This window comes from Halichoeres trimaculatus, unplaced genomic scaffold (assembly GCF_033239565.1).
Source record: "Halichoeres trimaculatus isolate MK-OKI-2021-1 unplaced genomic scaffold, fHalTri1.1 fHalTri1_scaffold_17, whole genome shotgun sequence".
Lineage (NCBI taxonomy): Eukaryota > Metazoa > Chordata > Actinopteri > Labriformes > Labridae > Halichoeres > Halichoeres trimaculatus.
Genome location: NW_027437195.1, coordinates 9527910 through 9550090, shown reverse-complemented (window position 1 = coordinate 9550090; position 22181 = coordinate 9527910). Strand labels below are relative to the sequence as shown.

Here is a 22181-nt window from a genome sequence, read left to right as displayed (position 1 = left end):
GACACCGTCATTATCCTGGTTTAGTCACCTCAGGGTCTTCAACAAAAAAATGTGGATCAAACATAAATAGATCAAACATTTACAGTTTGCAAGCTTTTTCTGTAAAATTTAACCTCTTTTTGTTTTTATTCTGACAGTAATGGATGAAATACTTCTTTTTAAACAGTTTTGATTTGGGAAGGCATTTCCCCTGGGAGATCCCTTCTCACACTTTAGGGAACACCACTAAAAATCCAATACTGTATGGCTGTTCAGGCACTACTGCATTAAAAATCGACATGACTCTGCAGTAGAAATCACCACATGGGCTCAAAATCTCTTCAGAATCTGTTATCTGTGAGAATAGTTCATCACTACATCTTCAAACGCAGGTTAAAGCGGCACCATGCACATGATCCAGAAACAGTAGAGACGCCTCTGGACACTTAAGATGGACTGAGGGGGAGTGGAAAACTGTCCAATGGTCTGATGAATCAGAATTTGACATTCTTTTTGGAAATTATGGATGCTGTGTCCTTGTCTCTAAAGAGAAGAGGGAGCACCTGGCTTGTTCTCAGCTCACAGCTTTAAGAGAGCCTCCCTGATACTCTGGGTACACACATTTGTGAAGATACCTTCAATGAAGACTGACTTACACGACTGAGTAAAATATGCTGCCAGTTAGTCAACCTCTTTATCCTGGAGGGTTTTTTTCAGCAAGTTAAAGCTAAACTCTGCACAACGAGCAGCAGAGTGGCTTGGTAGAAAAGTGCAGCCTGCCTGCAGTCCTGACTCGACACTCAATATAAAGGTTGAGGGCATCACGAAATGTAAAATTAGATCACTCCAAACAACTGAGCTGCCAGTTTCTTACTTTAAACTGCTTTCAAAATAAAAGCAGTGAATGTCATCTGCTCACAAACGCTCATAGTGTGTGGAAGAAGATGTGATGAAACAGAGTGATCCTTTACAACACTTACTCCCAACTCTTTAACAGTTCAACACTCCAAAACATGTTCCTGGTGTTCTCTGGTCCAATATTTGACATGCTGCCTTTCTAAATATGGGGTTTCAGCGTTTTGCAAATCATCACATTCTGCTCCTGTTCACAACTTAAGTAGATTTTTTTTTCACTTGGTTGAATCATATTTGTGAGGCAGAGATAAACTTGGTCTTTAGAGAAAAGGATGAAAAGAAAAACAGAATCGAAGCCACTTTCTGAGGAAATAAAACAACAATAAGGCAAAGATTTAGGAGCTTTTCTCCAAAACCACATCATCATAGTGGTTACAATTCAGGGCTGGGGAGCAAAAAGCCAATTCTGCATAGAGTGAAACACTTCTGGTATAACAACGTATGACACGGTACAGTACAGACTGGTGTTTGTGGAATGAGTGGACAGTATCTGACCTAACAAAAACAGTACCAGTGAAAGTAAACATGGTGCATTGATGTACATTTTCTACAACAATAGAAAACTAAACTACATGAGCATTCACTCAGCGCATCCTAAGTCTTCAGAAACTTCTGAGACTTGATGCAAACTTCATTCTGAGGTATTCTGTTGAGGAGGAGGAATGAATCCACAGTTCAAAGCCACCAAGGCAGAAACAGCAACAAATAAAAACACAATCATCATCTCATAGTTCATGATCTTCTTCTCCCTGTGAGAGGATCGTCTGGTTTTCAGCAGATGTCTTCACTGCATTGGCAGATAAACGTGTGAGTTTAGAGACAGACCTAAAGGTGGATTTCTTTACAACTTGACACCTCTCGTTTTCATGCATTCTGTCTCTTAATGAATGGTGTGCTCTAAACTTTTGACAGTCAAATTTTGAAATAAGTGATCTAGCAGTTGTCTGTTTTTCCAGATGTTCATGTTTGTCTCACTGTCCTCTCAGTGTGATGCAGTGAAGTGTTAGCATAGCTCTCAGGTTCCGGATGATTTACTCAAACTGTATGCAACATGGACAAGACAACAGCTCCCCAAAAGTGAAGCCAAAATATTGAGAGGCCTTTTTTAAATGTCACTCTATTTTTATGTGTTTATTTGCTAGAGAAGTATATTTCTACTCAGCTATAGGACGTTAAAAAAGGGGGATGTGACATCAAGGTGTGTTGACCTTAAAGCTCCTGCAGCGTCTTTCTTCTTTTGATTTTTTTTATAGATAAAGACGGATTGTTTGTGAACGCTCCAGTCTGAAGTTAAATATGAAACAACAGTGACTATTAGTGGGAGAAAATTCAACATTCTTCCCACTGTACTTTTTTAAAACATTGTATACATTTTTGGTCACAGACAAGATCTTAATCTTCCTGTGCTTATGTTCAGAGTATTTTTCCAAGAAAGATGAAATTCTGATATGGTGACAGCCTGATGACAAAGATCATTCCATTTCACTGAATAAATTATGTTCAATACCCATCACTTTATGAGGACTAGCTTACTGCGTTTTAGTACAGTAGTGTCCAGTGAAATGATTACATTTCCACCATAGTGAACATACCAGGAAGTTAAGCAGCAAGTGTTTGTCAGCTTGACCATCCTTTTATCCATCCTGTTTGTTTACAATCAGTCTGGTTTGACAGGAAGAGATCATGTTCCAGTTTTCTTCAGATTCTATGTATTTGTCATCATGTGAGGTTTCCAACATTTCAGTATCTGTAGAGATTTGTAAACTTTTTTACCATGAGCCAGGCTTATTCATAGCTTCTCAATCACTCAGTATTTTGGCTTCAAATTTTGAAGGAGATGGAGCTGCGTTTTCCATATTTATCTACAGTTGGTGTTACTAAAGTTGGATTGAATAAATAAAATGAGACCCTTTCATCTCAAGATCAAAGTTTGGAATCACAACAGTGTTCTCCAAAGGAAGATTAGAGCTATGTGTGACAAGATAATTTAACTCCTGAGTTCATATTCTGACCATCTACTAAAGATTCCCATCAAATAGAAAACTATCTTTGAAAAATAAGTTAGCCTCTGTTAATTTTATTAATTTCTTTAAAAAAGAAAAAAAAATGAGAAAAAAATCTGATTAAGTTTTCATTTAAATTGCAATAAAAAAATTACATCAGAAGAATAAAAATGACTAAATCTGAAATGAAAGAAACATAATTTATCCTAGGTTTTTAAAAAGTCAATTTCCATCTTTGAGAAAAGTAAAATTATTAAACTTATAAAAAGAGACAACGTTCTCCCCCATTTCATCTATAAGAAGAATGATATTAAATATAATTTTCAGAGCGATAAATTCATAAATTCTAAGAAAAATAAATTAGACGACCTCAGAAGTTTAACACATCTCTCACATGCAGCTCTGATCCTCTTCCATTCCTGCTCCTGTTCTCTTGTTTGTGACTCTAAACCCAGCTGTGACTTTGAGGTCACAGGGTCAAACAGTGGTCCAACCTGCTGCTGGACTCCACCTGGGCTACAATCTGTGGTTCAAATGTGAGTGCTGTGGATTTATCTGTGGTGTGTATGTGATGTGGGCGAGTAATGACCGATTCTGCAGAGATTCTCAGAGTGTCACAGATATTACTTTGTTCTGCTGTAGCCTGATGTTTCTGTCCTGCGTCAGGTCCTGGTGTGTTTCAGTGCAGAAACGTCAGCAGAGCGGAGAGCCAGTGCACCACCATGCAGCCCTTCACCCACAGGAAGAGTTCATACATGCTGAGCTTCCACAGGTTCAGAGACTCTGCTAGAGAGATCTGCAGGAGCTTCCTCCTGGACCGTGCCTTACTCCTCCTGTGCCTGTTGAACAGAAAGAGGGTAAGAAAAGGGTCAAAGGTCAGACACATTTTAAAGGTTCCATATTAAGCAAAAATCACTTTATTAAGTCTTTTAGTGAAATTTGTGGGTCTTTGGCTTTCCTCCCAGCCCACAAAATGTGATATTTAATGACAAAACCTGTACTTAGTAGTGCTTGTGAATATAAAATCCTGACCTAAAATGAGCTGTTTGGAATTTGGGGATTTGCCGACGTCAGCAATTTCCTTTTTTGACCAATGAGTAGCAAGTCTGACCTGATTGGTCCATCGGAGCAGATACCCCCGAACCTCCTACCAGCCCACTCCCCTCCCCGCTGCTGGAGAGAAGCAGCGAGGAGGAGAATGCCAACATTGAAGAGCCATCACTGCTTTGTTTTTGGCTGTAAACAGCCACATAGTTCCATGCACAAGTTTCCCAACTTGGAAGAAGACAAGACTAAGTGGCTAGAGTTCATTTATCAAGGAAATGTTCCAGCTACACTCAGTAAAACTGTGCATGTGTGTGCTAGTCACTTCACTGCTGACTGCTTTTCCAACTTTGAACAGTACAACAGAGGGCTAGTGAATAGACTGGTCCTGAATCCAGGCGCATTACCAATCATCCACCAACAAACCTGGGACCCTGGAAATGTGAGTATTTTAAATGCTGTGTGCTGTGGAGCAGATGTAAGAGCTTTTCCTCAGTGTCCCCCCTGTCTCTGTGTTAGCTTCAGGATGCTAACTTTAGCTGTGGTTAGCCTGTTGTTTTGGCCTGTAATGTTACAGTAAACGAGCTTTGCTGTTTTCTAAACATTGTGCACTCAGAGTTCGTGGCGCCGCTCTCAGTGACGTGGAAGAGTGGGGTGGTATCAGCGGTGGCTCATTTACATATAAAGGCCACGCCCACTACATCAGAGCGTTCTGAACAGAGGGGCTATGAGAGCCTGAAAACAATGCTGCTGTGCTTGATTTATTGGCTTTTTGGACCAAAACATGTTACTACCATTTCATGAAGACATCAATGATCCGTATTAAACTGCAGAAAAGGAGCATAATATGGGACCTTTAATGAAACTGAGCTTCAAATACTGAAGCTGATACAGTAAATGTTGCTGAGAGAAGACGTCAGAGCTTCAGTGACACTGATTACTTTAAACAAGTTTAAATTAATGATTTTTTTTAATTTTTTAATTCTGGAGAAGGATTTGCAGCTAATTTCCTGTGACAAAATGCTCACAGCTCACTTAATCAATATTTTTAAACTGTTGTAAGGCTGAAAGTCACTCTGTCAGACAGAGAGAGTAGGAAGCATAATACAAATAATCAAAAATCTTAGTGTATGTTTTTTAGGCTTCATTTAAATGTCTTTGCTTGGAGTGAAGCTGTCTTCTTCTCTAAAGGAATTCTCAAAGTACAGTTTTAAAATATTGTCTTGATATAATCTCTTTACTATGTTACAGAAAATGCTCACTGATTCAAGGTGGATTGTAATAATCTCAAGTAATAACAGCGATAAGCAGGCCTGAATATCTTCATCTGTCTCTTCTTCTGCATCTATTAGAGGGAGAAAAGCTTCTGCAGCATGCGTGAACAATGGAGGCAGCTCTGAATGCAAGTGGAGAAGATGAGCCTGTCGAGATTTGTATTGAAAATGAAAAGTTATAAATCTCCATTACAGTCTGTAGCACCTGTTTCAGTCTGAATTCAAACGTGTTGGCTAGACTGACTAATGTAGTGAAGATTTCTGAGCTTCACCGAGGATAAAAACGCTTAATCTGAGGGTGACATAATAGAAAACTACAAACTGAGTCAATTTCAAAGCCCCAGTAGTCAGAGAGATGAAGGAAATTAGAGGAAGCCTCCAGGTTCAGAGAGTGCGGGAGCTGTCCGTGGTGCTGAATCTGCTCCTACTGCAGACTCTCTTCAACATGAAAACACACAAACTCATCTGACACACACTGTGCTCTCATAAAAATATCCAAACAAGGATGAAATTAGTTAAATCAGACATTCAAATGACTTCACCCTGCCAGACTCTTTGTATGAAGTCTGTTTAGAATTTCAGAAAGGACACATGAACATGAAGGTCATTTTTCAGGATGAAAGTTGGTGGGTGATTGACTAGACAAGCCAAGAAGCTGCAGCCTCCAGCCTCATGAAATGACGACAAGGCATAAGTGTTCAATCTGCAGTTCCTTGAGCGCCCACTTGACGTGGTTTCCAACACTCTGAAACTGCTGGAAACCACTGATCATCCCTTCAAAAGTGATCTTAGCAGCATAAATAAACATCTTTTACAGCCTGGTACAAAAAATGACTTCAGTCTGAGAAGTTTCTTCTAACTGACAAAAATGTTGTAGCTGTTCACATCGAGGCTCAATTCACACCCTAAAACCTCACACTACCTCAACCAAAGTGAGGCTGGGATCAGCATTTCCAGTATGGCACCCACTGATGTTCAACCTCAAAACTCAGCTTCAGAAAAAGCAAGGTGACATCACGGAGACAACATCCATGTTTCTTAGCGTCTGCCTTACAGAAGAAATCAACATCTTCACAGCCTATTTCAGAAATCAATTTTATGTCTATCAGATCAGGACCAAAACAGTCCCAATTGTAAATTCACCAGACCCCTGAAAGTGCACTCTGGCATTAAGGTAACAGCGGCAGATCCTTTAAGGTCCTTGTAGGGAACAGACTTTAGCCGCGTTTCTAACAAGCAGTCCGGTCCAGTTCAGTACAGTTTGGCATGATTTGATACAGTTCAGCCTGATCCCGTGTGCGTTTCCACAGCAAACTGTGCCCTCTCGTAGTAGGCGGCATGTAAGCTGGATGCCAAAAGCCGCATCTGTTAAACAATACCGTGACGCCGTAGCAGCGTGACACAGTTTAACCTGCTAATAAATCCAACATAGATGAAAAATGCGACACAGTAAACAAAGAGCAACGATGGAAGACATGCAGCATTTCGTCCTCTCTGTGATTGGAATGTAGCTCTTTGATAAAAAGTGCAATCAAGCTTTGTTTCAGAGACTGTCGGGGTAAGAGACGATTCTTTGGACCAATCAAGGGTCTGCAGTGTTGTAGCTCCACCATCCGAGAGCAGATCAGTTTAGTCTGGCACCCATACAAAAGGGTCCCAAAAAGTGGGACGGCTCGTCTCGGTTGTTTGGGGATCTGTCCTGGAATAAGTCAGTGGAAACGCCACAAAATGCATGCCATACTGAGATGGACCAAACAGGCCTGCTTGGTGGAAACGCAGCTTTAGTAGTCCAGCACATCCAACAGATGATTGATTGGACTGAGGTCTGACTTAGTCAACATCTTGATCTTGTGGTTGAGTTTCACCTTCATTCATTTCTCTGTGGTCCGGTTCTGATGCTCATGTGTTGAGCATTGTTGAGTCTGGAGCATTGGCACCCTGACCCTACAGCTACACAGGCCCAAAACTATATGGTACCCTGCCTGTCAGGACACTTTTCTATCAGACCTTAAATAAACTTTTTCAGATCCTCAGTGGGGTCAGGCCTTCTCCTTCTACTCACATGAGCGAGCCTCAGCCACCCATGACCCTGTCGCTGCGTCACTAGTTTTCCTTCCTTAGACCATTTTCAGTGGGTACCTGCAGCATAACTTAGCCATGTCCTTCTTCCAAAACGTCAACTTCAAATCGAAAATTTTTACTTCCTTCCCACTGACAGGTGTTGCTTGAAAGAGAGACTCAACATCCAGTCTCTGAAATAAACCTCTGATCTCATGTTTATTATAAATGTCATCTACCATAAACATGTATATAGCCAAAATATGATGCATGTTTTTTATGTGATATGACAAAGTGAACACAATGATGCTAACACACAAAAATAAACATGTTTGCTCCTGTAATGTTACACCATAAACTGATTGCACAAATGTACACTATGCAATTTTATGTTAGCCTATCAGCATCGTTCCAGAAAAGGATGATGCAATGCAAATATAAAAGATATTGAGTTCATCTTGGCTTCAAGAGATAGTGTACATTGGGGGGATTAAGACCTTCTAAAAGTCTTAAACCACCTTTTGGCTTTTTTTTTGGCAGAATCCAAGTTTTACTGGTATCTAACTGGGCTAAGATGGAGAGGTAGAGACAGGAGCTCCACAGCCGACACTGAACACTGATGGGTGGTATCCCGCAGAGGAAACCTGGCACAGACCCCGGATAAACTGGCCATCAAACTGAATACTGGTCAGCCACAGTTTAGCTCAGGCTAAAATTAACCCTTACTTTTGGTCAAAACTAAAGTAGAAGGCTGCGTTTCCTGTCTGAGAACACAATGGGACACGTAAGGCTCTGTCAGCCTGTGTGGGTGAGAGGAGAAGGTGGTCCCAGCCTGAGAGGAAATAGATTCAGCTGCTGTCAGCACATGGAGACAGCATGTGTGAGCTGTACAGTCAGACAGAGAGAGGAGCTGAGAGCACAGACTGCTGGGTTTAAGGTGAGGGAACCCCCGCTGTCTGCATTACATGACGACTCATGACTCTGCAGCTGCTTCAGATTTCATTAGATGAGCTTATTCAGACAATCTGTGGCTCAGTCAGCAGAGCAGCACCAGGGCTGGAAGAAACCCTGTGTGTGTGTGTGTGTGTGTGTCCATCAGCTCAGAGCTGAAGTGACAGCACACACCTCTCCTCTCCAAACCTACAGTCCCAAATTTTCAATTTCCCCTCCAAAGCCACTTACCTGTCAGCTTAGTTTGTCTTTATTTCTGACACATCTCCTGTGTCAACACTCCACCACTACGTGTGCTCACACCTCAGAGGGATTTTATTCACAGCTCTCTGAGGAGTTGCTGATGTTTTACCAAAACACAGGATGTTTTTTGTAACCCTTTGAACTCTACAATAGAGGGCTTCATTTTCCCAGCAGTACGCACACTTTTTAGGCCCAAACTGAAATCACACACATTATGAGTGATTTATTCACACAATTTATAAATGTCATCATGATCGATTCTTTACAGGAGGTGTGTGATCTACTGTAACTTATAAATAGTAAATAAAGAAGAGAGACATTACAATAATTATTTATTTATCAGAAGACCTCTCTGCAGATTTAATGCATCATGTTTTTGATGAAATTATAAATTAGTTTATTAAAGAGTGTGGTATTTCTGAGCACCTTTAATCAGTGGTTTAAGTGTTTACATTATACACTAAGGTTAGAGACCTTATCCAAAGTGGGTCGTTGGTTCCTCCTGGCCTCAACCTTCTGCTCCCCAAAATTCTTGTCTCTCTTCAGCTGTACTATTAATAAATACTCAAACATATAATTAAAAAGAATAAGATGTGCCACTTTGCCTCACCTAATGTCCAGAATTTGTGCTCCTGGTAAAGACGAACAATAATTTGAGCAAAACACATACTTGTGCTTTTAGAAGAGCACACCCTGAAGAACCCCACCCCACAACTACCTTCTACCCAGGGCCTCAAGTCCTGAAACCAAAATACCACTGGGGTATACCACCTCCTGTCATTCTCTGAGCCTCATAACACCTCAGAGAGGCTTAAGAGTTAGATCTGGCAACCTAGCATCACACTCTCCTCCATGCCAGCTGACACTGTCCATCACATCCATCGGCAGAACTCCCAAATTAACCCAACCAAGTTAAAACTGTCTCATTTAACAGACCCAGGCTATGTAAATGCAAGCTCCATGTGGAGACAACACTGATTCTACCCTACCAAGACTCTGGAGTAAGATGTTACAAAGAAGACAGGAAAGGCAGTGCCAGGACAAGGGGCCGGTCTAGACTAGAACTCGTCTCCATTGGCCTCTGCTGTACACTCTGCCTCCTGGGAGCAGAAAAGGTAGACAAAGGAAGGAACAGGCATGTAGGGACATGTTTTCTGTTATTTTGGCTCCTCATCTCCTCAACCAGATACACCGACTCGTCTTAACTGCCTCGTCTGACATTTCCTCAAGCATCGCAAAATCTGTCCACTCACTCCCAGCTCCCCCAGTAGTGAGAAAGTTAATCGTGCCACAAAAGCCTTTACATCCTACTTCTACAGGACAAACGCTCACTTTTCAGCCTCACTGATCGGTCTCTGCTGCCAAATCTGCAGATCTAAGTTCCTCCTCCTGTAAGTAGATGGTAATGGTAAATGGACCAGTACTTACAAAAGCTTTTCTAGTCTCTCTGACCACTCAAATCACTTTACACTGTCAGCCTCATTCACCCATCCACACGACATTCACACAGCGATGGCAGAGGTTTCTATTGGGAACAATCAGTTCTACCTAACACATCCACACTCCACTGACCAACAGTGGGAGAAACTTGGGGTTCAGTGTCTTGCTCAAGGACCTTTCTGCTTGTGACTGCGGAAGCTGGAATCGAACCCACGACCTTCCATTTGAGCAGCAACAACTCTACCTCTAAGCCACAGCCGCCCCAGAGTCCTGTCATGGCACTGTCAGCTCGATGCAGAAAACTTTCCTTTGACCCTTAGTGTGAACCTTTTCTTGTGGAATTACAAGTTCACATGAAGAGTTATATTTTCTTTATATAAGGCCGCAGCAGCACATCATAAAAAAGCCTTACATTATAAAAAGACAGTTTAAAAACAATAAGTTGATGGAAAACAACAGTTTACAGATAAAGTGCAGAGTCTTGCTCACATATTTTGTCTCATAAGATTCGGCCAAAGAATTTGAGCGCAATAAGAGCTGCCATTTTAAGTCATTCTGTATGAGGTGTTTGGTTTTCAGAGACATTCCTGTTAAACATTTTAACAGGAATATCAACATTTTTAATAAACATGTTGGTTATTAGTCCCAGATAAATTAATAACTGCTACCAGCCATAAAAAAAATCAATGTGTCAACCTCAGTTTGAAGACCATGATGTGATGCAGCCAACACCAGCCCTGTCTGAAGCTGACGAAGCTGATCTATTTGCCAAAATCCACTTTTTGTGAGCTCAAAAGCCTCCTGTGAGAATTCAATCTCAGGAAATTGGGGGTCAAAGTCAAAAAACATAATTTAAAGATAAAAATATAGAAATTTTGTGAAACATTTGAAAAATGCTAATAATAAAAGTGTTTTTTTTTTTCAATCAAATTTTGCCAAAGAGACACAAAAATATCAATCCGATTTTTGTTCTTGTCTGCAAACATAAACATATTTTTCTCAAAACTAAATTTATCTATTAACTGAGTGCAACTTTTAGTTTTTGTAGTTATTTTGATTATTTGAAGAATGCAGGGGAGTTTTGTTGGTTTTGTCTGCAATAAAAAAACATCTTTCTCTAAGTTTGCTTTCTTTAATGCCATTTCCTGGTTTACCTTTAAATGCTTTATTCCCTAAAGAAAGCTGCACGAAATAAAAGTTGTGAAATTTCTAAATTTCGTCCTTGCTGCACTTCTTTCAGACTCACCCCAAGAGCACATCTGGGTAGTAGGTTGCATACTTAAAGTTTTCTATTTACAGAGGTTTAAACTGGGGATGAGTAGTTAAATTGTTCTTTGATTGGAAACCTCAAGACTGAACTTCTCAGTGCCTTTCATGCTGCCTGTTAAGGTTAAAAAGTTCCACAAACAGGAAAGAGTTTAGAGTTTCTGACCTTGCCATGGCCCGTATGCAGCAGCGAGACATGTTGATGAAGGACGAAGATGAGGCCCTGGTCTGTAAGGTGGTCTCAATGCCCCTCAGCAGGTCGTTGGTCTTCAGAAGCAGCAGCATCTGCCGGGGCACTCGGTTCAACAGATCGCTGATCTGAGGCAGGTAGAGAGCCGCATTGGTCCGTATCTCCACGTCCTGGGAAGGAAAGAGACGGTGAGCTTTCTGTTTGTTGGCGGCTGAGTTCTTTTACACACAGATAACTATCACTTTGCAGGTCTGAAATTGCATCAATAATCATCTCAGACATGCTGATGAAAATTTGAGTGGTGAGATCTGCTGTCAAGCTTAGAAAACTGAACATGTGACCAATAACCCAAACAGTGTTTAACACCAGGTCATATCCACAGCTGTGCACAGTTTCTACACTGGCCTGTACACTGACTAAGAGATCTGAGTAGCAGAAGAGATGAAACATGAAACAACAAACTGTGTAAAAACAAAAAACGTCCAAACTTTTTATAACCCTTATATGAATCTGTCCATCCTGTGTGTGTGTGTGTGTGTGTGTGTGTGTGTGTGTGTGTGTGTGTGTGTGTGTGTGTGTGTGTGTGTGTGTGTGTGTGTGTGTGTGTGTGTGTGTGTGTGAGTGTGTGTGTGTGTGTCAGCAGCATTGTCAGAGCTGTCAGTCCGAATAAACACCGAGTTTAAAGGCAGAGAGGGAGAGAGACAGCTAGTCAACGTCCTGACACAGATAAACTCTGTCTCTGCTCTCTGTCTGCCTGTCTCTGTTCACTACATCTCCTGTGGGCATGAGACACAAACACTGCAAACGACAAGCATCAGATAAAAATACAACATCAAGACATATATACACACACACACACACACACACACACGCACACACACACACACACACACACACACACACACACACACACACACACACACACACACACACACACACACAAACAATGCTGAACTGATTCTCAAATATGCCCCGCTGTGAAAGTCAAACTCATTTAACAGATAATAAGGTTTAACAGATCTACACAGATAACATGTTCATCATCCTAAGTCTGTTCAGTGACATGATTTAGGTTTATATGTCACTGTCAGTCGCCAGTTTCAAGCAGCAATTAACAGTATCCCAAGAAACCTTTGGGTGTCAATTCAAGGGTACAGTTTGAGAGTTTTTTTCCAGACACATTTCAAAGCCAGTTTCAAGGCGGCTCTAAGCATCTGTTTGGAAAACCTGACGCACCAATAAAGGAACAATTTTACCCTTTTGAATGTTATTTAAGGTACCTTTTGGTGTGTGTTATAATGCATTTGCAATATTTGTTTTTCACTAACTGGAAGTATTATTCAAGAAACCTCTAGGTCACTGGCTCAAAGACTCCACTTGAAGACATTTCACACTACCCTTTGTGCCTGTTTTGGACATCCTTCGACATCAGTTCAAGGAAATTATCAGTTATTATTTCAAAGTAACCTTGATTTCTGGATTCAAGATCCTCTATGATTATTTTCAAGACTTTGAGACTTTTCTTTTGTGTCTATGTACATTTGTTTAAGCTTCCCAGGAGCATTCTTTAAGGAGCCATCAGCATCTGGTTCAAGGGTTTGGGTTTGTTGCAAGCTCCTCTTCATGTCTGTTTTAGGGAACAGCTTTTGGTACCCGTTGTTTACTTTGAAAATGAGGGTATCAAGGAACCTTTAACAGTAGCATAAGTTTAAACTTCCTCTTACTATCTTTTTCAGGGTACTGGAGGGGCCATTTAACGTTCATATAAAGGTACCTTACGCCTTCTTCATCAGGTTTAAAGCAGCTGTGTGGACTGCCTTGCCACCTCTTGGCCTGGAGCCTCAAACACACTTATGTGAAGATGCAACTTTTAACAAGGCATGTGTTTGTTTTGGAACTGTTTGGTGGCGGAGGAGAAGCCGAGCTGGCATGTGAGGGACACAAGTAAACACTCGAACGATGGCAGAGCCAGAGAAGCCATTTGTCCAGAGTTTGGGAGTATTTAACGCTGACAAAAAGCACACAGCATGTTAATTGCAACATTTGCAAAAATGACCTTGCATGGCAATGGAAGCACAACTGCAATGATTCAGCACTTAAAATGCTAACATCTTGAGCTCATTGATGACGAGCCGAGGAGCTCAACAGCGAGTAGAGGAGCTACTAAATCCCACATACACTCCTTTTATATGTTGTGAAATGCGTGGTTTGTCTTTTAGGACTTGTTTAGTCATTTTATTAAATCGTCACCCCGTTTGAAAACCACAAGGAGTTCATTAAACTAATGTTAGCATTAGCATTAGCTGCTACAGATAGAGGTAGGGCAGAGGGATGTACTGTTTGACCTGCAAGTGAAAAGATTGAGGACACCTTTTTATTTATTTGCCTTTTTGGCCCACTAAGTTCTTAATTTGATGACATAAAAATTTCTGTTATTTTGCCCAAACTGCTGATCCTTTGAGTGACAATACATTCATGTCATTTGTTACACTTTAAAAATTCAGCATCTGATCAGCGTAAGCTGTGTTTAAATACGTTGTTTCTTTGTATATGACAATAGTCAACAACTGAAATAACAAAGAATGCTTGGTTTTGAAAATTTTAGTATTATGCATTCTCATCCCCCGGATTCATCGATTAATCGTAAATATAATCGTCAGAGTAATTGAGTACTGAAATAATTGGTAGCTGCAGCCCTAGTTCTAAACAACTTTTTACTGGATACAAGGCGCAGAGGCAAGGTATTTTATCATCACTTATGTAGTGCTACTGTTCAAAACATGACAACAAGCAAAAGTCGTCAGTTTGTACCATAGTTTACTAGTTGTCTATATTTAGCATTGCAGAGCGTTACCAAGCAGAGCTAAGATAACCTCACTCTTCATTTTATTGATAGACTCTCAAGTTTATGTTTTACAACACCCTTCAGTACTATTCAGTATTCATTTAGAATATAGGCTTCAATGCCAGGTGACTTCACAGTTCTGCATTAAATGCCTTTTGAGGCCCATTCTAAGGTGCCTAAATTTGTCTTTTTAACTTTAGCAATAAGCTATCTGGTTAAAAGTTTGTTCCAAGTTGTCTCTTGTCAAAGCATCCTTTTGCTTCAAGGTCTGTTTAGATACCAATCAGCATCTTGTCGAGGTACCCTTTAGTGTTGATTAAGGATATTTTCATAGTTTTTTAACAGAAAATTGATTGCAAGTGTGTATATCTGTATTGCATGGACCAACAGTTATATTACAAGCTGTTTCAAGAAAGCTCATTGCCCTGGTCTAATAGTGATCCTTGTAGCATCCATTTCTAGGTCCCCTGTGAAATCCCTTTGAAGGAAGAGTCAGGTGTGCATTTGCAGGAGGTATTTACAGTTTTTTTGTTTTCAGAGGCAGCTTTGAAATCCATATCAATATGCCTTTGAGGCTAACGTACCCTCAGCATAAGTTCTCAGGTATCCCCGAATGTTGTCTGAAAGTTCTTTAAGTATTTATCTTTAAGTCGATATTTTGTTCCTTTGGTATCCTTAGTATTAAAGAATTTGTTTCTCTTATCCACCCTTAGTTAAAGCTTAATGGTCTTTCAGGTGAGGTCTAGGTAAAAAAAAAAAAACATGATTCTACGATAAAACACATTCAAATTTCCCGAACAAATGCACACGATATGCAGTGTACTGTTCAAGATAAGGATGTTTCATTAACCCTTTCTTGTCTATTTCTCTAAAATAATTAAAAACCCTTCCCAGCTTCAAATTGCTCCATATATTCTTTATTTACTTAAAAAAAAATCAACCAAGTGCTCCCAGGTTTTACAAGCAGAGACTTAAACCAACAGCAAAATACCCCATTACAAACCCCCAGCAGTGCCAATCCAAATAAAAAGGGGCTGGGTGTTCTGAAGGGCCCTGCTTGGGGAATAACAATTAGTAGCAATTATAGGAGGTTGGTTAGCGGGCCTCACAGCTGTCAGTAGGACACAGAAACGGCGACAGTGCTCTCATTTGCATGTGAAAGCTTCAATAAGGACATATTGTATTGTGAGTGGTGCGATAATAAGCCGCATAAAAAGGCAAAGGGAATGCAATCGGGGGGAGGTGGAATCTGTGCCGGTGATTTTTCCTTTCTCCCCGGGTGTATTAGAGAGTCGGCAGGATGATTTCATACAGCGGCCAGCAGGCAACAGAAAATGGTGTGCAGAACGAGGGATCTATAGTGAGAGCTTCAATTACCATTTTCACTCTGCAGAGCAGGAAAGATGCAGCTGTTCTCAGGGTGGTAAATTAATTTCAATAAGAAGATGCTTACGTTAGATAAAAGAGAGTCATAAACGTTTTCTTCAAACAGGTGTATAGTGAGATGTGACGGTAACTTAATTTGTGTTTTGGTTTCCAAAAGAGCCTTAAAGACTTTGAAATGAAAGCAGCTGTCATTCTGAACTTGGACCTTGTTGCTGATTTGTTCTGTGAAATTACAAAGCAGTGTGCATGTCCAAAGAAGCATTACATATTAGAAAATGCTTCCTTTTTGCTCCTTTCATGTCCTGCGTGGGATATCATTCAAGGGTCAATCATCAGAGTCATAAGAGTCAGGTGAAGGAAAGGTAACAAAAAGATGAAAACAGATAATTAGAAAACATCAGCTTGACATAAATGCAGCATAAATCCATTAACACAACAAAAGACTTGAGTCATGTCACCGTGCAGCTCAAAGTTCAGCTTGATGAAAACAATTTGCATTTTATTGACTTATTTATTCTGCTTTCTTTAACTTTTTCTTAAAAATAAACACTGTTTGTTTCCATAAATGTCTCAATGTAACCAAAAAAACAGTTGCCAAATTTTAAGAAAAATCCATCACTCCAGGTATCTCTGCAAGAGACAATGCAAGTATCTCTGCAAGTGGCTTTTGCACAACTGTTCCTTGTGAGTCTTAGGGTGTGGTCACACTGGCCATCCAAACTGTGCCACGCTTAAGCACGATTGCCCCCCAGCAGCGCCGTTCCCCAGCTGGAGAGCACAGCCAGTGGTCACAGTACTCTAATATGAACCAGACTTTAGCTGGTATCACACACATGCATGGCCCGCCTCTGTCATCGTGAAGCGTCTACATGAAGCGCGATCTCATCAGAGTCAGCACAATGAGACAGAGAGCACTGCTACATCTTGAGAGACTTTTTGACTTATCGTAAGTTGTTTTCACCCGACACAGCCCTCTAACACCCCACTACTGTTTAATATGATTGTCGAGGAATGCGCTCTCAGTGATCATACATCAAGGATCACACGCCCTGTCCGCGTGCTTGTGCTCGTGCATGAAGTAAACCATGCTGAAGCCCACATCTCCACAGCATGCCAAAGCAGAGAAGTGAAATGTGCTCAACCCTCGCACGGTTTGCCAGTGTGACCACGTCCTCAGTCTGACTGTAAATGGTAAGTCAGGCAGAGGCTTTACATCATTTACATTTTAGTGATTAACTTGTAATCGACTGGACTACGGTCTGTTGTAGGACAAGATCTGTAAGTAGTTTAAGGCCAAGATTTAAGGTCTGTCCAAGAGTAGATTGAGTTTGTTGTACTCAATTTTTGATTATTCTAGGATCTCAGAAAATCTAAACTGTAAGACTCACATCAGATCTGTGTCCATCTGCTCTCTCACTAGCAGCGTGTTCAATCCAGTACTGGAGTCATCAGACCGTGGCGTTATCGTGCTCCTCACGTCAGTGGGGATCCGACCTGGCTCTGCTCATTATGTCAGTTTGTTGTTGTCAAGCTACACAGGATCTGGTTTTGGGATGGTTTATTGTATTTTCAAAGTCAACCAGATCTTTTAATGTGGTTTCACTGCCTGACTTCCTGTCCTACTTGATCTGCTCTGTGCAAATCAATGTGTCGTTGTTCTGGCATCCTGTTAAAATAGAAGCCTTTGTATTTGATCCTGAATCGGCCAGAATGTAGATCTGGTACCATGATGGATGTGGTGTTTGGCTGTAATTTGCCAAATGTGACTTAGCATCAGGCATATTTGTCACTTCACAAGTTGTTAGATTGAGAACAGATCATTAGCTGCTCTTCATGAAAAGTACTGTTTATAGAGGGAAATAAATCCTTCTCAGATAAGCTCTGATGGAAGCCAGGAGCTCATGATGATGGACCATGCTCCTCCTGCTTTTGCTCTCCATACGAAGTGCCTGTTCCTGCTTGCTGATACCTGTTTAGTTAGTTCTTCTCAGACTACAAACAGAAACCAGATCACTTCCTGTCCAATCACACACCAAATGGCTCAAACATTCAGAATTTGTGAATGAAATCAGGTTTGTTTGAAAGAGAGCTGAAGTGTGGTGAGTGTATCATGACTCATGAATCACATGTTGATGAAACTCTGACTGTAGAAACATTCACTGCTGATTCTTTCAGACCTCTGAGTCAGGTTAGGGTTTGGATCAGTCTGGGTGTGGCACATTAAAAAACATATAACAAAATATACTTGACTTCTCTAACCTTCCCTGTCTCATTTTTTGATGAATTGCTTTGTTTTAATGCTCCCAAGAAGAACATTCATTAAAAATAAAATATTCCAGCATTTAATAAAAGGCGGTGAAAAGGCAGCGCTCTAAAAGCACTCAACATGTGTTTTTTCCTGAATGTGACTGCATTAACACTAATGGAAGGCATCATCAGTGGGAACGAGCAGGGCTCAAAAATATCCACGCACGAGAGAGAGAGAGAGAGAGAGGGGATAAAAATGAAAAATGAGGAAACAACAAAAGGAGAGAGGAAAGGAGATGTCAGAGACAGCAGAGCAGGTGAGTGGTTGTGGACAAAAAAATGTCTTCTTAACTGTTACTCAATCAGCAAGTGTGTTCAAGTAGAGGGCACTAGAGAGGAGTCTGCCTAATGGATGCACGTGTGTGTGTGTGTGTGTGTGTGTGTGTGTGTGTGTGTGTGTGTGTGTGTGTGTGTGTGTGTGTGTGTGTGTGTGTGTGTGTGTGTGTGTGTGTGTGTGTGTGTGTGTGTGTGTGGAAACAGGGAATGCAAATGACAGATGGCCCAGATTGATGGGAGTGCTGTCATCTGTAAAGTGGCAGACAGAGGAGAACAGTACACCTCACCTCCACACATTCTCACACAGGAGCATGACTGTTGTCTAGATTGATGCTTCAAAAGAAACACACAAACAAGCTTCAGGTTAAAACGTAAAACCTGGTGATGAACAGTACTCAAACCAGTTTCCAAAAATGTGTGGTCAGAAATACCAGTTGGAATGTATTCTATGTGAAGCCTTAGTTCACAGCTCAGGTAAAAGACGCTGACATGTTTCAGTGAGCTGATGGGTGAACAATAACCATCCTCAAACCCCCCTCCAAGCGCATCAGAGAGCTTTTGATGGCCTTGACACTCAAAGATACAAACGTTACTCTTCCTCAAAAAGGTTGGCAACACTTACACCACAGTCCAGACATAAGGACAGATGAGGAAAGCTCATCACTGGGGTTGATCAACTTCGTGCCTTTATTCACTGATGTTTTGTCAGTTTAGACCTACCTCTCCCATGCCCATGAGGAGAGACAAAAAGAGTTTAGAAAAAAGAGGAGAAGGAAGGTAGAGGCAGGGCAGAAAGCTGGTTAGGGTGATATGAAAGGTCTCCCTTTGTCCTCACCCCCCAAGTTGGATTACTTCTCATCTGACTTCTCCACATAACAAGATATTCAATCATGCTGAGAACCCTCAACATCCCACTTTCACTGGGGGAGCCCAAACTTTCAGCCTCTGCAGCCAAATCTGCACGTTCAAGCGCTTTCTTTTCATATGCTTCCTCCACAGAGTCTTCCCAGGGCACAGAAAAACATCTGCTGAGTCATAGGCAGTAGGACAAGAGGACAAGATCAACGATATTATACCAGAGAGATATTAAGGAACCATTATTGTGTTGAGAAAGCAGTGCTGCTTCCTGACACAAAAGTTGATTGTACCTGAATGCCGCAAGCTGTTGGCTCATAGCAGCCCTCCTTATGCTGTTACTGGATCTGTGTATGGAGGTTTAAATATGCTCTAATGGGATTTTGGTCTTCAGTTAATGGTCTTGATCTAACTCTGAAACTCTCTTGAAAAAAGTTTCTGCCTCTCTCTGTCCTCTGACCTGAAGCATCTCTTCCTCTCAGACTCAGGACGGCCTTGATTTCCCTGCTGATCTGTGAGCTTATCGCTGAGGAAACAGGTTACAGTCCGAGCTCGAGTGCCAGAAACATTGTCCACGCAGAAGTTGATGTATCCTGTGATGCTGTGTATAAAGCCCTCACTGTCCCCCTCACCATATGGCTCATTCAGCACTTCCCAGATCGTGATGGACTGGATGACATCAGAAGCCTGTGCCGCGTGGGCCGGGGCAGAATGTAAACAGTGAGAGCAAGAGCATGTTAAGCTCTGCGCAGGTAATATGGATGAAACAACACACTTCACAGTTAATGATCCAGGCTCCACACACATTCATGACACCAACATGTCCTGGGTTGATCCTTTCATTGTGAGAACGAGCAGCCTTACTGTTTTTCTCTCTTTTCTTTTTAATCTGACCCCTGTACGATCCCAAAAGTCATATTAAGTCCCATGCACCGTAAATACTTGAACATTCAAAATACTGAAACAAGCCCCTACAAAACTGAAGAGTCATTTTCCTACATACCAAAACAGACAGAGGGAGTTTTTCATGTCCAGATCCTTGCCAAGCTTGGTCTTGTACTGGCCGTCATGTGTGAGGGGGTGGCACACTGTAGCAGACTGTTTTGTAGTACTTTTGCCAGCTTCAAAATGTTGCATAACTGAGGTATAAATAAACTCTCTCTCCAGCACAGATGGCATTGTGGAACCCCTGTGGTTAATGGGACACATACAAACACACACAGACCAGGATTTTTATGCTAATAGATTCTAAAATCAGTTTTTTTCTTGAAGAAAAACCTACAAACTCCCAGTAAAACTTCAGTTTGGTGCTAATTTTCCGTCCGACAGTGGTATATGATTGATTATGGAATCAGCTGTTAAGGAAACTTTAAAGCTCCTGAAAGGAGTTTGAACTGGTTATGAAACAGACTGGTAATGAAAGCTTTATCTCTACGTGTCCATGAAAAGCAAAGATCATCTGCATGAGGAGCGAGTATTATAATTAAGTTGTTTTGATGTCTGATATCTCTGCTGGAGGTAGGTAAACTCAAAGCTCTTCTTCTGGCTTAAAAAAAATTGACAAGAACAGCTCCTGCCTACCTGGGACCCTCATCCAGGTCTACACTCCTCGACCTCTGCTTGTAAAAGACGCCTGGTGCTTCCAGCCCAGTGCAACTCCAAATCTCTAGCCAGACTCTTCTCCTTTGTTGTTCTCAAATGGTGGAATGAATTACCAAACTCTATACGATCTGCAGAGTCCCTTTCTACTTTTAAGAGATGTCTGAAGACTCATCTGTTAAGGACACACTTGGGCACTTAATCTGAGCCTTCTCCTATTTGTCCTCAGGGGTAGAAGGAGTCAGAAGGTCTCTGACCCAGCTCTTAGTGAATTTTCATCACTAATTACTGAATGTTGTTGAAGGTTGAAGTATATTGTTGCAGAAATTTAGTGTGGTTTGTTGGCTAGATTATTATACATTACCAAAAAAACCTTGTACTTAACAGCAGTACCTGCAGCAAAATAACTTGTAGCACTGTTGTTGCACTAACTAGGTTTTCCTTTTCCTTTTCCTTTTCTTGCTTGTAATTTAGGTTACTTTGGACAAAAGCATCTATTAAATGAAACAGTAGAACTGTAGGCTACAGTTTACTTTAGTGTCGGCAGAAGCATGGCTGAAAAAAAAACAACCTAGTTTTCTGAAGAAAAAGTAGAGTCCTGGTTGTGATGGACTTTCTGTATTCTCGGGGTAAAGAAACACTGGTTTTTGCAAGGTTATGCCTCAGACCAGCAGGCCCCTTCGAGAACAGGGTCTCCTCCTTTTGCTGAGTGAAAAGTTAAGCAGGGTTGCTTTAAGAATCAAGGTCTATTTCCCTGGTATTGTCCATATTTACATATTCTTTCAGACTCTGTCTTCTCCACAAAGTAAAGTTTTGCACCATACAAGAAAAACAAACCCATCTCGAGCTTTAGCATCATCTTTGGAGTTATATATACTACTCCAACAGGAGACATATAGATAGAATTGACTTGGCATTGCTCTGTGCTCTTCTGCTCTGCTCTGCATTGTTAATCTCATTTCTCCTCAATCAAGTCTGTATAAATCTTTTCAAGACTCACTGAGTCTTCTGTCTAGAGTCTGTCACTGATGAATTCTAAGTAGAGTGTCTCTTCAAAGGAGATGAGAGCTTTGGTTGAGCAAAATCACGTCATAGATTCAGGAACTGCAACCCAGCTTTTGTGCTGTTTCTCCCAGCAATATCTTTCAAAGCTGCATCCACTGTTGCTAATACGGTTGCTAGAGCTATGTAACTCATACAACCCCACGTCAAAATACTGAATAAACATTGCAACAGATTGCTCTTAGATGAAGAATGCAACAACCACCTGTTTAAAAATATGAAACCTATGCTGAAGTAGGGCTGGGCAATAATGGCAGAAATTAAAATCACAATAAACTAGACCTTCTACCTCAATTTCGGTTAATGCACCTTTATCCCACTCTGGACTCAGTTTATTTATGTAAATATTTGTTTATTTTGAAACAAGTAACTAAATGAACAAGTACATGAGAATTATTTGCGGTTATCTGTCCAAACAATGAACAGCTAGAAGAAAATGTTTTGTGAAATAAAAATAAGTTAACTAAAAAAGGAGAAAATAAAGAATT

General features: G+C 41.0%; 1 protein-coding gene across 1 annotated transcript in view; it reads right to left on the bottom strand.

Annotated features, from left to right (window-relative positions):
* Positions 1–257: 257 nt before the first annotated feature.
* Positions 258–22181, bottom strand: part of adck1 (aarF domain containing kinase 1) — an 83340-nt gene continuing 61416 nt past the window's right edge. Inside the window, exons 10-11 of the mRNA XM_074692521.1 lie at positions 11340–11533; positions 258–3736 (exon numbers count right to left, since the gene is read on the bottom strand). Coding sequence (XP_074548622.1) covers positions 3577–3736; positions 11340–11533 — 354 coding nt within the window. The 3' untranslated portion in view covers positions 258–3576. The remainder of the gene's footprint in view (positions 3737–11339; positions 11534–22181) is intronic.